Source organism: Rhincodon typus, chromosome 45 (assembly GCF_021869965.1).
Source record: "Rhincodon typus isolate 14 chromosome 45, sRhiTyp1.1, whole genome shotgun sequence".
Classification (NCBI taxonomy): Eukaryota; Metazoa; Chordata; class Chondrichthyes; order Orectolobiformes; family Rhincodontidae; genus Rhincodon; species Rhincodon typus.
Genome location: NC_063376.1, coordinates 6,851,327 through 6,866,175, shown reverse-complemented (window position 1 = coordinate 6,866,175; position 14,849 = coordinate 6,851,327). Strand labels below are relative to the sequence as shown.

The 14,849-nt window shown below is 48.4% G+C and overlaps 2 protein-coding genes across 2 annotated transcripts in view; one reads left to right on the top strand and one right to left on the bottom strand.

Moving 5' to 3' along the window:
- LOC109925754 (ephrin type-B receptor 4-like) overlaps positions 1-14,849 on the bottom strand; it is a 190,249-nt gene that overhangs the window by 79,373 nt on the left and 96,027 nt on the right. The gene's annotated exons all lie outside the window — the stretch shown is intronic.
- LOC109921900 (phosphatidylinositol 4,5-bisphosphate 3-kinase catalytic subunit alpha isoform-like) overlaps positions 1-14,849 on the top strand; it is a 28,116-nt gene that overhangs the window by 3,914 nt on the left and 9,353 nt on the right. The window contains 8 exon segments of the mRNA XM_048620044.1: positions 569-674; positions 2,808-2,960; positions 3,713-3,847; positions 4,722-4,846; positions 5,153-5,234; positions 7,372-7,536; positions 12,392-12,495; positions 14,210-14,381. Coding sequence (XP_048476001.1) covers positions 569-674; positions 2,808-2,960; positions 3,713-3,847; positions 4,722-4,846; positions 5,153-5,234; positions 7,372-7,536; positions 12,392-12,495; positions 14,210-14,381 — 1,042 coding nt within the window.

The following is a 14,849-nucleotide window of genomic DNA, read 5'->3' as shown; positions in this document are numbered from 1 at the left end:
TTTTCTGATGAAGGGTCTAGGCCCGAAACGTCAGCCTCTCTGCTCCTATGATGCTGCTTGGCCTGCTGTGTTCATCCAGCCCTGCACCTTGGTGTCTGTGTGGAGTTAGCACATTCTCTCCATGTCTGCGTTGGTTTCCTCTGAGTGCTCTGATTTCCTCCCACAGTCCAAAGATGCGCAGGTTAGGGCGGATTGACTGTGCTAAATTGTCCCGTAGGGCCCAGGGATGTGCAGGTTGGGGTGAATTGACTGTGCTAAATTGTCCATAGCATTCAGGGATGTGCAGGCTAAGTGGGTTGGCCATGGGAAACGCAGGGTTACAGGGATAGGGTGGGATGCTCTTCAAGGGGTCGGCATGAACCCGATGAGCCGAATGGCCTGCTCTCTAACCATCCGCAACCCCCAAGAGGAAATAGAGATCCTACCTGATTGCTTGCTCCTGACTTCCAGTTCAGGTTCTATCTTTGTAGCCCCACTCCATTCAGTCTTCTGTTCCCGTCTTCCTTGCTGCCTTTGTCTAGCCGCTGCTGATTATTGTTGTTTTATTTTTGTGCTGGTGTCTTTCCAGGTGGAACGAATGGCTCTCGTATGACATCTACCTCATTGACATCCCACGTGCTGCCCGCCTCTGTCTCTCCATCTGCTCTGTCAAGGGAAGGAAAGGGGCCAAGGAGGTGGGTACGTGGGAAATTGGAATGGCAGGGGGTAGGTGCTCACTTCAGAAGAGCCCTTCTACAGAGAACAAGGGCAACACTATTTGCTATGCTCTCGTAACAAAAGTTAAAGATGTAATCAGTCCCCTAGTTTTCCAGTCTGACCTCTTTTTCAACAAAATGTTTCAAGGCTAGGGCCGTGTGTCTGGTTGGATCCTCTTCAGACCATCAGTTTGGACTTGATGGGCCTATTGGCCTGCTTTCACACTACAGAGATTCTATGATTTAAGCAGGTTTCTGTGTGTTTAAAAAGAAGCTATTTATTATCACTTAAAATCAATCAATGAGTTAGTCATAAAGCACGGAAACAGACCCTTTGGCCCAACCAGTCCATGCTGACCATAATCTCAAACTAAACTAGTCCCACCTGCCTCCCCTTGGACCATATCCCGCCAAACCTTTCTTATTCATGTACTTATCTAAATGTCCTTCCTACTTTATCCCTGTAACCCTGTATTTGCCACAAGTAATCCCCCAGCCTGCACATTGCGGGACACGATAGGTGGATTGGCTCTGCTAAATTACCCAATGTGCGCATCTTTTGGACTGTGGGAGGAAACCAGGGCACATGGAGGAAACCCACGCAGACATGGGGAGACTGTGTCTGTCTGTGTGGAGTTTGCACAGTGATCCAAGGGTGGAATCGAACCTGGGTTCCTGGTGCTGTGAGGCGGCAGTGCTAACCACTGAGCCACTGTGCCACTCCACGTAGTTTGTGCTAATCCCTCTTTAAACTGTACACACACATGCTGACAGACAGATAAACACCCATGTTATGAGTGAAGAAAAATTATTGATTGGGGAAACACAGTTCAGTAGCACCAGGCCACAGGATTTAATGAGGTATCCCTTTTGCTTCTTCTGATCTCCCAGCTCCTTTGTATTCCTCCCCAGGTTTTTTGTCCTTCTGCTGTAAAGCAAACAAACTTTTAATAAAGGTATAACAAAGGCAAAAATACTGTGGATGGTGGAAATCTGAAATAAAAACTGAATGCTGGAGGAGCGTACCTGACGGCATCTGCAGAGGGAGAAACGTAATGTTTCGAGGCCAGTATGACTGAGGTTTCTTTCAGAAATGTGTAATCAACCAACCAACCATTGGTTTGGATTGGACACTGCTTGCCTGGGTTGGTGTAGCTCCAACAAGCAGCTTGACTCCATCCAGGATAGAGCAGCCCCTCCCCATTTGATTGGCACTGTATCCACAAACATCCACTCCCTCCACCACTTGGTGGCATCTCCTTTTATTCATTCATCCACGGGATGAGGGCATTGCTGACCAGGCAGCATTTATCGCCCAGAGGGCAGTTCAGAGTCCACCACATTGCTGTGGGTCTGGAGTCACATTGAGGCCAGACCAGGTAAAGATGGCAGTTTCCTTCTCTAAAGGACATTAGCGAACCAACAATTTTTTCAACAATCAACACTGGATTCATGGTCATCATTAGATTCTTTAATTCCAGATATTTTATTCAGTTCAAACTCCACCATCTGCTGTGGCAGGATTCGAACCCCGGTCCCCAGAACGTTATCTGGGTCTCTGAATTAATAGTCTAGCAATAATACCACTAGGCCATTGCCTCCCCTTTAATGTAACTATGAGATACACTGCAGCAACTCACCAAGGCTCCTCGGGCAGCACCTTCCAAACCCACGGCCCCTTCCATCTGCAAGGACAAGGGGAGTAGAAACGTGGGAACACCAGCCCCCTGCAAGATCCCCTCCGAGCTGCTCACCATCCTGACTCGGAAATACGTTGCTGTTCCTTCAGTGGCGCTGGGTCAAAATCCTGTAACGCTGTCCCCGTCAGCACTGTGTGGGGGTCCCTAGGACATGTGGACTGCAGTATTTCAAGAAGGCAGCTGACCACCACCTCCAAGGGGCAGTTGGGGTGGGTGATAAGTGCTGACACTCCGAGAGTGAGTGAATATTTTTGAAATACTGAATATAACACAGAAATTTTATGACGGCCCTTCCAGTGCTCTCTGGAGAAGAGTTCCAAAGACTCACGACCGGTGGTGCTGACACACCTCAACCCGAGCATTGGTTTATTGGCCTGACTTGCTATTTATTGTCTCACTCTGTCCTGCGCAGGAACACTGCCCATTGGCCTGGGGCAACGTCAACCTGTTTGACTACATGGACAACCTGGTATCAGGGAAGATGGCCCTGAACCTCTGGCCGGTGCCTCATGGACTAGAGGATCTCCTGAATCCCATCGGTGTGACAGGATCCAACCCTAACAAGGTGAGACTGCTGTGGCCATTCAGCTTTGGTGTTCTATCCCTCGGGTGACCTTTTTCCCAGAAGTCTTGTCTATCTCCACACTTGCCAACAGGCTAGCTTCGCAGAATCCCTGCAGTGTGCCTAGAGGCTGTTTGGCCCATCGAGTAACACCTACTGTGCTAACCAATGGTTTATCCCACGAGTTTCTCCTTTTTTTTAAATTTTAAAAACAACCTTAACCCTGGAGCCGGATTTGAACGTATGACCCATAATACATGGTGTTACCTACTTGACAAGGGCCAACGGCATCACAATAATGACCTTGAGAATTAGAATTCTCTTTACTGTCGCATGTCCTCGCGTGAGTACAGTGAAAAGTTCACAAGTCGCCACCTATGGCGTCAACTTCTGTACCAAGGTACAGATTCTAAAGTACAAATTCTTAGCAGGGTGGGGGGGTGGAGGAAGACTAGAAGAATAAAAAGACAGCAATAAATTAGAAAAATAGAGGAATAAGTGTTTAGAATAACAGTCCTCCCAAACCAGACTGCACTGGGCTTCACCCTGAAGACCAGGAGTCCGCTCTGACTTTCTCCCTGGCCACTGCTGATGCCACCCGAGGATGGAAGGTAAAAGATAAAGGGGGATTAAAAACCAAGACTTGCCAATGGTATTCCAAAGCCAGCCTCGACTGATTTATCATTTTCTTGTAAATCTGGAAACCTGTGAATGTGATGCTTTTGCCTAACACTGTGCCCTTGCTCCTTTTTCAGGAAACCCCGTGCTTGGAGCTGGAGTTTAACTGGTTCAGTAACTCGGTGAAGTTCCCCGATGCTGCAGAGATAGAGGAACACGCAAACTGGAGCATGTCCAGGGAGCTGGGTTTCAATTACTGCCTGGTAGGGCTGGTGAGTGAGCCAGTGCTGAGGGCCTCGTGAGGATGGGATGGGGTGGAGGGGCTTGAGGGAGCAGGAGGAGGAACATAAGGGTCAAGTATCTTAAGACCATCTCGCGCACTCTCTGCCGCGCTCAGCTACGCTGGCCTCTTGAATCTTCCTTTCACCCACAGCCATGGCACGCGCACACACAGCCCGTTGAAAAATATGACAAATCAACGAAATTGGTCGTTCATTTGTATTGCGACTTTTACAGCCTCTGAATTTGATGCCAAATTGCCCATTTCCACACGCGCCCCCCCCCCCCGACCTTGAAGCATAATCTCATTTAATGTAGAAAGATGGGTGCCTGGTTTGTTCGCGGAATCTTTTTCCGCGCAGCGGCGTGGAAGGGCAGAAACGAGAGAAAGCGGTTGAATTGAAAATTGGGGTGGTGATGGTGGTGGTGCACAGTTAGCCCGGCCACTGAGCAAGGGATCTGTGTGACCAAAATGTTCTAGTGGCATTTAGAACACTCCGCTCCAAGGTTGTAGGCGCAGAGGGTTGTGTGGGTCTTTTGGGAACGATGTTTGTGTGTCCAAAATCCATCAAGGGATACGGAGAGAAGGTAGAGCAGTGGAGTCAGTTTGCAGCAATAATCTGGCTGGGTAGGCTCTGGGGCACAAGGTGCAAGCAGGTTCCATGGGAGTTGAATGGCTCCCTGCTCACGCTGTCTGTAATAGCAACATAAATTGGCAGACATCAGTCAGAGTTGTGATCTTACCTGAAATCTCAATTAATTCCCTGGAATTTCAGGGTCCCAGTTCTAAATTTCCAACCTCCCCCATCAAGTCAGTCCCTGGAACGCTGCCTGATTATATATTTTTTGATTCTGTGTGCCTCTCAGAGTAATCGCCTGGCACGAGACAGCAATCTAACAGACAGTGATATCGAGCAGCTTCGCAATATCTACAACCGTGACCCACTGTCTGAGATCACAGAACAGGAGAAGGACTTCCTGTGGAGACACAGGTAAAGGCATTGTTATGGTATGCTGTGCTGTATAACACTGGGGTACAGTACTAGCGGGGGACAGGTCTGTCGCTGTATTACACTGGGATACAGTACCAGTGAGGACGGGGTCTGTCGCTGTATAACACTGGGGTACAGTACTGGTGGGGACAGGGTGACAGTGATGCCTTCTGTAGTCAAATATTGAATCTTATCAGTCTGTAACGAATGAAGAACAGGCAGGAGTCAGTAGGCCTTCGCTGTTGAGATGGTGCCTGTGGTGGGAATTGGAAGGGTGCTGAGTGATCCTGTCTGCTCTTTCTATAGGCATTACTGTGTCAACATACCCGAGACGCTGCCCAAGTTGCTGCTATCTGTGAAGTGGAACTCGCGTGATGAGGTGGCTCAGGTAACAAAGGCTCGCCCCCGCCCAGTGACTGGGGTGTGGGACGTGGTGCTGGCGGGGGAAGGGAGGTGCTGATTAAACGTACATATGAGACAGGGCCAGAGAGAGAGCACAAGTGTAAACCCCTTGCTGCTGCGCACTGTTGTCTCGTGTCAGTCGTGTGCTCTGTTCACCGCAGGGTCTGTGTGTCCTCTGCCTTCTGCTGTGTAGGTCTCCTCATTCAACAAGTGGAGTTGGTGGCAGTATTATCCATCTTCTACACAGACGCACGTGCGTGCGCACACGTGCAAAATTAGGGCACATGGAGGAGGTAGAACTAAACCAGAGAATTCCAGATGGGTGCAGCTCCAATAATACTCAGGAACCTCCTCCATCCAGGGACAAAGCAGCTCCCACTTGATTGGCAGCACATCCACTCCCTCCATCACCAACGCTCAGTCGCAGCGGTGTGTACCAGCTACCAAGTCCCACTGCAGGAATTCACCCACACTCCTCATACAGCACCTTCCAAACCTACAACCACTTCCACGTCGAAGGACAAAAGCAGCAGATACATGGGAACATCGCCCCCTCCGAGCCACTCCCCGTCCTGACTCGGAAATGTATCGCCATTCCTTCACTGTCGCTGGGTCGAAATCCTGGAATTCTCTCCCCAAGGGACATTGTGGGTCAACCCACAGCAGGTGGATTGCAGCGATTCAAGAAGGCAGCTCACCCCCACCTTCTCAAGGGGGCAGTTAGGGACGGGCAAGAAATGCTGGGCCTAGCCAACGATGCTACATCCCATAAAATGAATTTTGAGGATCTGAAATAAAAACAACAAAATGCTGAGGAAACCTGACTGACAGGTCTGTGGAGAGAGAAACAATAACTATTTCAAGTCCAGTGACCCTTTTCCCAAAACCCTGTTTGGCTGGATATGACTGTTTGGCTGAGAGCCCAGACTCTCAAAAAGGATTCGCTTGGCAGGGATTTTTGGTTTTGCCATAAAGAAGGAACAGGAGACTCTCCTTCAATGACATCTTTTTAGTGATTGTAAACTCTTTCTGTGTTCACTGTTCTGAGTGTCTCAATGTTATTTGCATAAGATTGAGGTATGAGATTTCTGATTTAGTGTAGTTGACACTTTATGGACTTGTAGGGACGAGAGTGGGCAGCACAGTGGCTCAGTGGTTAGCACTGCTGCCTCACAGCGCCAGGGACCTGGGTTTGATCCCACCCTCGGGCGACTGACTGTGTGGAGTTTGCACGTTCTCCCCGTGTCTGCGTGGGTTTTCTCCGGTTTCCTCCCACAGTCCAAAGACATGCAGGTTAGGGTGGATTGGCCATGCTAAGTTGTCCCATTGTGTCCAGGGATGTGCAAGTTGGGTGGATTAGGGTTATAGGGATAGGGTAAGGGGGTGGGTCTCGATGGGATTATGAACAGGAAGGGTTTAAGAGGGATACAGGCCAAATGCTGGAAAACAGGACTAGAATAATTTAGAACATCATCGGCATGGACAAGTTGGGCCGAAGGGTCTGTTTCCGTGCTGTATGTCTCTGACTCTGCAATTAGCCAACTTCCCCCATTGAAAGTTCTTACAGAAACTCCTTCCACTGTCCTTTTTGAACATGTGTTGCACACCACAAGTGGGGGTGTGTGTGTGTGTATGTATGCGCGCGCCCATGACAACTACCATCTATTTGCTGTTTTAAAGAAACCCATCTGGTTCACTGTTTTGTATAAGCGAAGGAAATCCCCCAGTTGTACCTGCTCCCGCCTACATGTGACTGCCGACCCGCAGCAATGGGGTTGATTCTTGGCTAGTCTCTGAAATGCTCAAGCAAGTCACTGAGGGCAGTAAATGTTGACGTTGCCATTTTCATGGAAAAATTTTTTAAAAATAAACTAAAGTTTCTGTTTCTAAAGATTTGCTCCCGACCTTGCCTACCTGTTGGCCAAAGCTTGTTGCTTACAAACTGGGAGTAGACCATTCAGATCAGTCATGACCTTATTGACTGTGACCTCAGAAGCCAGTGTGTGAGTTGGGATGGAGACCGCTCCAATGGGTGTACGTTTTGGGACATTCCACCTCTATCGGTTTGTAACATCTCGCCACAGTTTCTGTCTCTGTCTCTTCCACCACCCCTCTCTCCACAGATGTATTGCCTGCTGAAAGACTGGCCACTTATTAAACCAGAGCAGGCACTTGAGCTTTTGGACTGCAACTTCCCTGATCCAGTGGTGCGAGAGTTTGCAGTGAAGTGTTTGGTTAAAGGGCTAACTGATGACCGTCTCTCTCAGTACCTCATCCAGCTGGTTCAAGTGAGTTCGTCTTATGGTCTTTTTTTTTTTGGTCTTCCGAATTGCTAGTATCTTCAGTTTGGTTTCACGTTGTTAACACATCCTTTACCTTCACAAAAACGCTCCCAATTATGTGCTCCTATGTCGTTTAGCATTGTGTTCTGACAGTAACAAAACAAGTGCACTGCCAGTTGAGCCCCTCTAGCGTCATAGAGACGTACAGCACAGAAACAGATCCTTTGGTCCAACTTATTCGTGCCGACCAGATATCCTAAATAAATCTGGTCCCATTTGCCAGCATTTGGCCCATATCCCTCCAAACCCTTCCTATTCATGTACCCATCCCGATGCCATTTAAATGTTGTAATCGTACCAGCCTCCACCACTTCCTCTGGCAGCTCAGTCCTTACATGCACCACCCTCTACATGAAGAAGTTGCCCCTTGGGTCCATTTTAAGTCGTTCGCCTCTCACTTAAAACCTATGCTGTCTACTTTCAGACTCCGCTACCTTGGGGGAAAGACCTCAAGGGGCCGAACAGCCTGCTTCCTATGGTAGGGGTCCATGGGTCTGGATGGGATGCTCTTCAGAGTGTCAGTGTGGACTCGATGAGCCAAATGGCCTGCTTCCACACTTTGGGATTCTATGATTCACCCTATCCATGCCTCTCCTGATTTTATAAACTTCCATAAAGTCATCTCTCACCCTCTGACACTCCAGGGATAATAGCCCCAGCTTATTCAGCCTTTCCCTACAGCTCAAACCCTCCAACCCCAGCAGCACCTTTTTCTGAAGCCTTTCCAGTTTCACAACATCTTTCCTGTAGCAGGGAAACCAGAATTGCATGCAGTATTCCAAAAGTAGCTTCACCAATGTCCTGTACAGCCGCAACATGCTTCACAAGATGTACCAAAAGTGGGAATGTTTAATCAGCAATTTGTTTTTTTTTTTAGTTTAATCATGCTCCAGAATAAAAGGAGTGTTTGCCGTTATTGCAGTAAACTCAAAAAGAATGTTTATTACAAACAGACTTATTCTTGCAATAAATGAAAAAAATCTGGTCAAAAGATCAGCTGCTATTTTGAATTAAACTATACATCCCCTTGATCTCAAACACCCACATGGTCGCACCGCAGACCACACAACCCAGGGATGTGCAGGTTAGGTGGATTGGCCAATGGGAAGTGCAGGGTTACAGGGATATGTTCTTCAGAGGGTCGGTGTGGACTTGATGGGCCAAAACAGCCTGCTTCCACACTCTAAGGATTCTGTGATTCTAACACACCTCTGCAGAGCTGACATGGGCTTTTATTTAAAGGAAAAACAATTGGGGTAAATAACCTAGAGGGTCAAGGGCTCAAACTGAGAGGGCATCCTTTTTAAGGAAATAGTTCTCCTGGGCCTGTTGACTCCCTGTTTGGGTAATTGCAGTGCTGTCGGCTGTAGACTCAATGAGATCTTTAAATCCACCCTTGCTTCTAATGGCAGGTCAATTAGTTTTTGAATTTGACAATGTCAATGATGCTGAATTTGGGACTCTAAGGTTCTCAGAAGATGCTTTTACTGAGAGAGATAGAACATAGAACAGTACAGGCCCTTTGGCCCACGATGTTGTGCCGAACTTTTACCCTAATCCTAAGGTCTATCTAACCTCCACCCCCTACCTTATACCATCGTCCATATGCCTATCTAATAGCCACTTAAATGCCCCTAATGAGGCGGACTCCACTATGCTCTCCGGCAATGCATTCCACGCCCCTGCCACTCTGAGTAAAGAACCTACCTCTGACGTCTCCCCTATATCTACCTCCACTCACTCTAAAACTATGCCCCCTCATAATAGCTACCTCCACCCTAAGAAAAAGTCTCTGGCTGTCTACTCTATCTATACCTCTGATCATTTTGTACACCTCTATCAAGTCACCTCTCATCCTTCGTCGTTCTAAAGAGAAAAGCCCTAGCTCTCTCAACCTTTCCTCATAAGACCTTCCCTCCATTCCAGGCAACGTCCTGGTAAATCTCCTCTGCACCTTTTCCAACGCCTCCACATCTTTCCTGTAATGGGGCGACCAGAACAATACTCCAGATGTGGCCGAACCAGGGTTTTGTACAGCTGGAGCATAACTTCGGCTCTTGAGCTCAATCCCTCTATTAATGAAAGCTAACACACCATACACCTTCTTAACAACTCTATCCACATGGGTGGCAGCTTTCAGGGAGCTGTGAACATGGACCCCAAGATCCCTCTGCTCCTCCACGCTGCCAAGAATCTTTCCATTAACCCTGTATTCTGCTTTCAAGTTTGTCCTTCCAAAATGAATCACCTCACACTTTTCAGGGTTAAACTCCATCTGCCACTTCTCAGCCCAGCTCTGCATCCTATCAATGTCCCTTTGTAACCTAGAACAGCCCTCCGCACTGTCCACAACGCGACCCACCTTCGTATCGTCTGCGAACTTGCTAATCCACCCTTCCACTCCTTCATCCAAATCATTTACAAAAATCACAAATAGAAGAGAACCCAGCACAGATCCTTGTGGTACACCACTCATAACTGAGCACCATGTTGAATATTTTCTGTCCACTACCACCCTTTGAATTCAGAATTGGCTGACCCTTAGAAGACAATCTGCCACATTTCCCCCTATCCTATGCCTCCTTACCTTCCGCATGAGGCTACCATGCAGAACCTTATCAAACACCTTACTTAAATCCCATGTATACCACATCCACTGCTCTACCTTCATCCACGTGTTTGGTCACCTCTTCAAAGAATTCAATAAGGTTTGTGAGGCATGATCTACCCCTCACAAATCCATGCTGACTATCACGAATCAAACTGTGCCTTTCCAAGTGATCATAAATCCTATCTCTCGGAGCCCTTTCCAATAATTTGCCCACCACTGATGTAAGACTAACTGGCTGTAATTTCCAGGGTTATCCCTATTCCCTCTTTTTTGAACAAGGGAATGACGTTTGCCTCTCTCCAGTCTTCCGGCACTATACCCGTGGACAGTGAGGATGAAAAGATCATCGTCAAAGGCCCTGCGATCTCTTCCCTCGCTTCCCATTGAATACTTGGATTAATCCCATCAGGCCCGGGGGACTTATCTATCTTCAACTTCCTCAAAATTCCTAGCACATCTTCCTTACTAACATTGACCTCCTAGCTGACCAGCCTGTTTCACACTGTCCTCCACTACAACTAGGTCCCTCTCAGTTGTGAATACCGAAGAAAAGTATTCATTTAAGGACCCCTCCTATCTTTTTAGGCTTCGTGCACAAATTCCCTTTACAATCCTTGATTGGCCCTACCCTTTCTCTGGTCATTCTCTTATTCCTCACGTACGTGTAAAAAGGCTTGGAGTTTTCCTTGATCCTATCTGCCAGGGTTTTCTCATGCCCAGTTATAGCTCTCCTAAGCTCTTTCTTCAGCTCCTTCCTGGATAACTTGTATCCCTCTAGAGCCTTTTCCGTTCCTTGTTTCCTCAACCTTATATAAGCATCCTTCTTCCTCTTAACCAGACGTTCGACCTTTCTTGAGAACCAAGGCTCCCTCACTCGACCGCATATTCCCTGCCTGCTAGGGACAAACGTATCGAGCACACACAGTATGCTCACAGTATACACACACAATCTCCACGCTTCAATAGTGCTCTTCCCTGACAGCATCTGTTCCCATTTTCTGTTACCCAGTTCTTCCCTAACAGAATTATAATTATCCTTCCCCCAATTATAAACCTTGCCCTGCTGTATGTACCTGTCCTTTTCCATGACTATTGTAAAATAACAGAGTTATGATCGCTACTGCCAAAGTGCTCTCCTACCAACAGGTCTAACACTTGGCCTGGTTCATTGCCAAGCACGAAATCCAAAGAGGCCTCTCCTCATGTTGCTCTATCTACATACCGTGTCAGGAATCCTTCCTGAACCCACTGGACAAAATCCGCTCCATCTAAACTATTACAACTAAAATGTTTCCAATCAATATTTGGAAAGTTGAAGTCACCCATGACGACAACTCTGTGACTTCTGCACCTTTCCAGTATCTGCCTCCCAATCCGCTCCTTTACGATCTGTGTAACGTGTCCTGCTGTGTAAGGGGTTTGTTTTCAGGTGAGGTAGAAAGAAGTTTATTTTTGCTGCTAGGTTCTTCGGAGGTTAGCTCCTCCAACTGACACATCTAGGTGTGCACTGAACTCAAAGTTTAAAAGGCTGTTAGAATCATAGAATCCCCAGAGTCTGGACACAGGCCATTCGGCCCATCAGGCCCACACCAACCCTCCAAAGAGCATCCCACCCAGACCTACGCTCCTACCCAATCCCTGTAACCTTGCATTTCCCATGGCTAATCTGCCTAGCCTGCACGTGCCCCAGACACCATGAGCAATTTAGCACGGTCAATCCACCCTAATCTGCACAGTCTTAGGACTGTGGGAGGAAACCCATGCAGACATGGGGAGAATCGAACCTGGGTCCCCAGCACTGAGGCAGCAGTGCTAACCACTGAGCCACCGTGCCGCTGTCAACATAGACCTTCTCTCTTTCCACACTAAATCCGTCAGTCAACTAAAGCCGTGAACCATTCTGTTATCTCTCCTAAAAGCTTTGCTTGTCTGCTGTCCAAAATCACTTGACCTCCACCAAGATGGCTAACAGCTCTCATTTTCAAGGAATTGCATGGTAAAATCATATTTTTTTTTTAATGTGCAGTGCTCAAACAGTTCCATATTCTGGCTGCTCGTTCCATAAATATTGACTTGTATTCCCAGGCATCGCATCTGCTGTCTTGGGCCACTGTTTGGTGCGGGCGAGCAAGCAAGCTGTTATCGCACTGAATCTGTCTGCCTCATTTTTGTGCCCGGGTTTCTCCACAGGTCCTGAAGTACGAGCAGTATCTGGATAATCCACTGGGCAGGTTCCTGCTGAAGAAAGCCTTAACCAACCAGAGGATTGGCCACTTTTTCTTCTGGCACCTGAAGTGAGTGAGAACCAACCCAAACCCTGCGCCACCCCCACCTTGCGGGGGATTTATCCCCAACCGATCCCACTTCTGAGCCACCTCCAATGGAAGTGGAACAAATCAGAATCACTGGGGGAGGTGATGACCTAGTCGTGTTACCACTAGACTATTAATCCAGAGATGTAGGTAAAGTTCTGGGGACCCGGGTTTGAATCCCACCATGGCAGATGGTGGAATTTCAATTTAATTTCTGGAAAAAGCCTAGAGTTAGGAATTTAATGATGTCCGTTGTCAATTGTCAGGGAAAATCCATCTGGTTCGCTAATGTCCTCTAGGGAAGGAAACTGCCATCCTTGCCTGTCTGGCTTACATGTGACTCCAGACCCACAGCCAATGGGTTGTCTCTTAAGCTGCCTCCTGGGTAATTAGGCATGGGCAATAAATGCTGGCCTAGCCAGCAACGCCCTCATCCTGTGCAAGTTTTTTTTTTTTTTTTTTTTTTAAAAGTTCAAACTTGTAGTCATGTGGTAGCGCAGAATTGAGTGTCTGTGTGGGTTTCCCTCCGGGTGCTCCGGTTTCTTCCCACAGTCCAAAGATGTGCAGGTTGGGGTGGATTGGCTGTGCTAAATTGTCCCCATAGTGCCCAGGGATGTGCAGGTTGGGGTGGATTGGCTGTGCTAAATTGTCCCCATAGTGCCCAGGGATGTGCAGGTTAGGGTGGATTGGCCGTGCTAAATTGTCCCCATAGTGTCCAGGGATGTGCAGGTTAGGGTGGATTGGCCGTGCTAAATTGTCCCATAGTGCCCAGGGATGTGCAGGTTAGGGTGGATGCTCTGAGGGTCAGTGTAGACTTGTTGGGCTGAAGGGCCTGTTTCCCCACTGTAGGGATCCTGATCTAATTGGAGGACCCCTTTTTCTTAAAGGGGCCAGGACAATGAGGTTTTTCATGTTGCACTTGTCAGAACAAGTTTGCAAGAATGCCAAATCTCAAAGGGAACAATAATTTATGCTGAATTAGTGTGCATCGGCTGGTTGTCGGCTTGAAAGACCCTTAATTGCTTGATTTGAGATTTGGTATTCTTGCTATTCTGCTGAGTACAATGCAAATAAACTAAAACAGCATTTTGTGAAAAGATTTATTTGTGGGGTGCAGACGATGCTGGCTGACCAGCATTTGCCCCTTGAGAAGGTGGGGGTGAGCTGCTGCCTTGAACCGCTGCCATCATGTGCTGTAGGTAGACCCACAACGTTGTTAGGGAGAGAATTCCAGGACTTTGACCCAGTGACACTGAAGGAACGGCGATATATTTCCGAGTCAGGATGGGGAGTGGAGGGGAACTTGCAGGGTGCTGGTGTTCCCATGTATCTGCTGCCCTGGTCCTTCCGGATGGAAGTGGTCGTGGGTTTGGAAGGTGCTGTCTGGGGATCTTTGGTGAATTCCTACAGCGCGTCTTGTAGATGGTACACACTGCTGCGACTGAGCGTCGGTGGGGGGAGGGAGTGGGATGTTTGTGGATGTGGCACCGATCAAGCGGGGGCTGCTCTGTCCCTGGATGGTATCGAGCGTCTCGAGTGTTGTTGGGGCCGCCCCCATCCAGGGCAAGTGGGGTGGGGTAAGGGTAGGGAAGATGGTGTTGGCAGTTCCTCCCCCTTACAGCCAGTGTTCACAGAGCTCGGTGCGCGCGCTTGCTGGGCCAAAACGATTCTGACTGCCCACCCCTCACCTCCGCAGGTCGGAAATGCACAACAAGACAGTGAGCCAGAGGTTTGGCCTGCTGCTGGAGTCTTTCTGTCGAGCCTGTGGCATGTACCTGAAGCACCTGATTCGGCAGGTGGAGGCAATGGAGAAGCTCATCAATCTAACCGATATCCTCAAGCAAGAGAAAAAGGATGAGACCCAGAAGGTAGCGCTGCTCGGGCTAAACCTTCCTATAAACCGCTTCCATCCCTGCTCCCTCCTGAGTCTGACCCCTTCCAGAAGGTGACTTGTCTAGAGTTCTGGGCTGGGCACCTTTTGTAAGGATGACCAGGCCTCGGAGAGAGCAAGGAGTGGACTTATACTAGAACGGAACAGCGGGGGGTGAGCCGACTTGGTTTATAAACTGGGATTGCCCTCCCTGGCTCTGGAGGTTTTGGGGGGGTGGTGGTGGCGGGGGGAGGCTTGATGCGTGAGCGCAACAAACAGGAACAGGGATAGACCGTTCGGCCCACTGAGCCTGCTCACCCATCCAGTACTATCCTGGCTGATCTTGGGCTTTAGCTCCACTTTCCTGCCCACTCCCTGTATCCTGTCAATTCCCAGAGATGCCAAAAGCCTGTTGATGATCCCCAACCTTAAAATATGTATTACACCATGGAATTCCTGGCGGAGA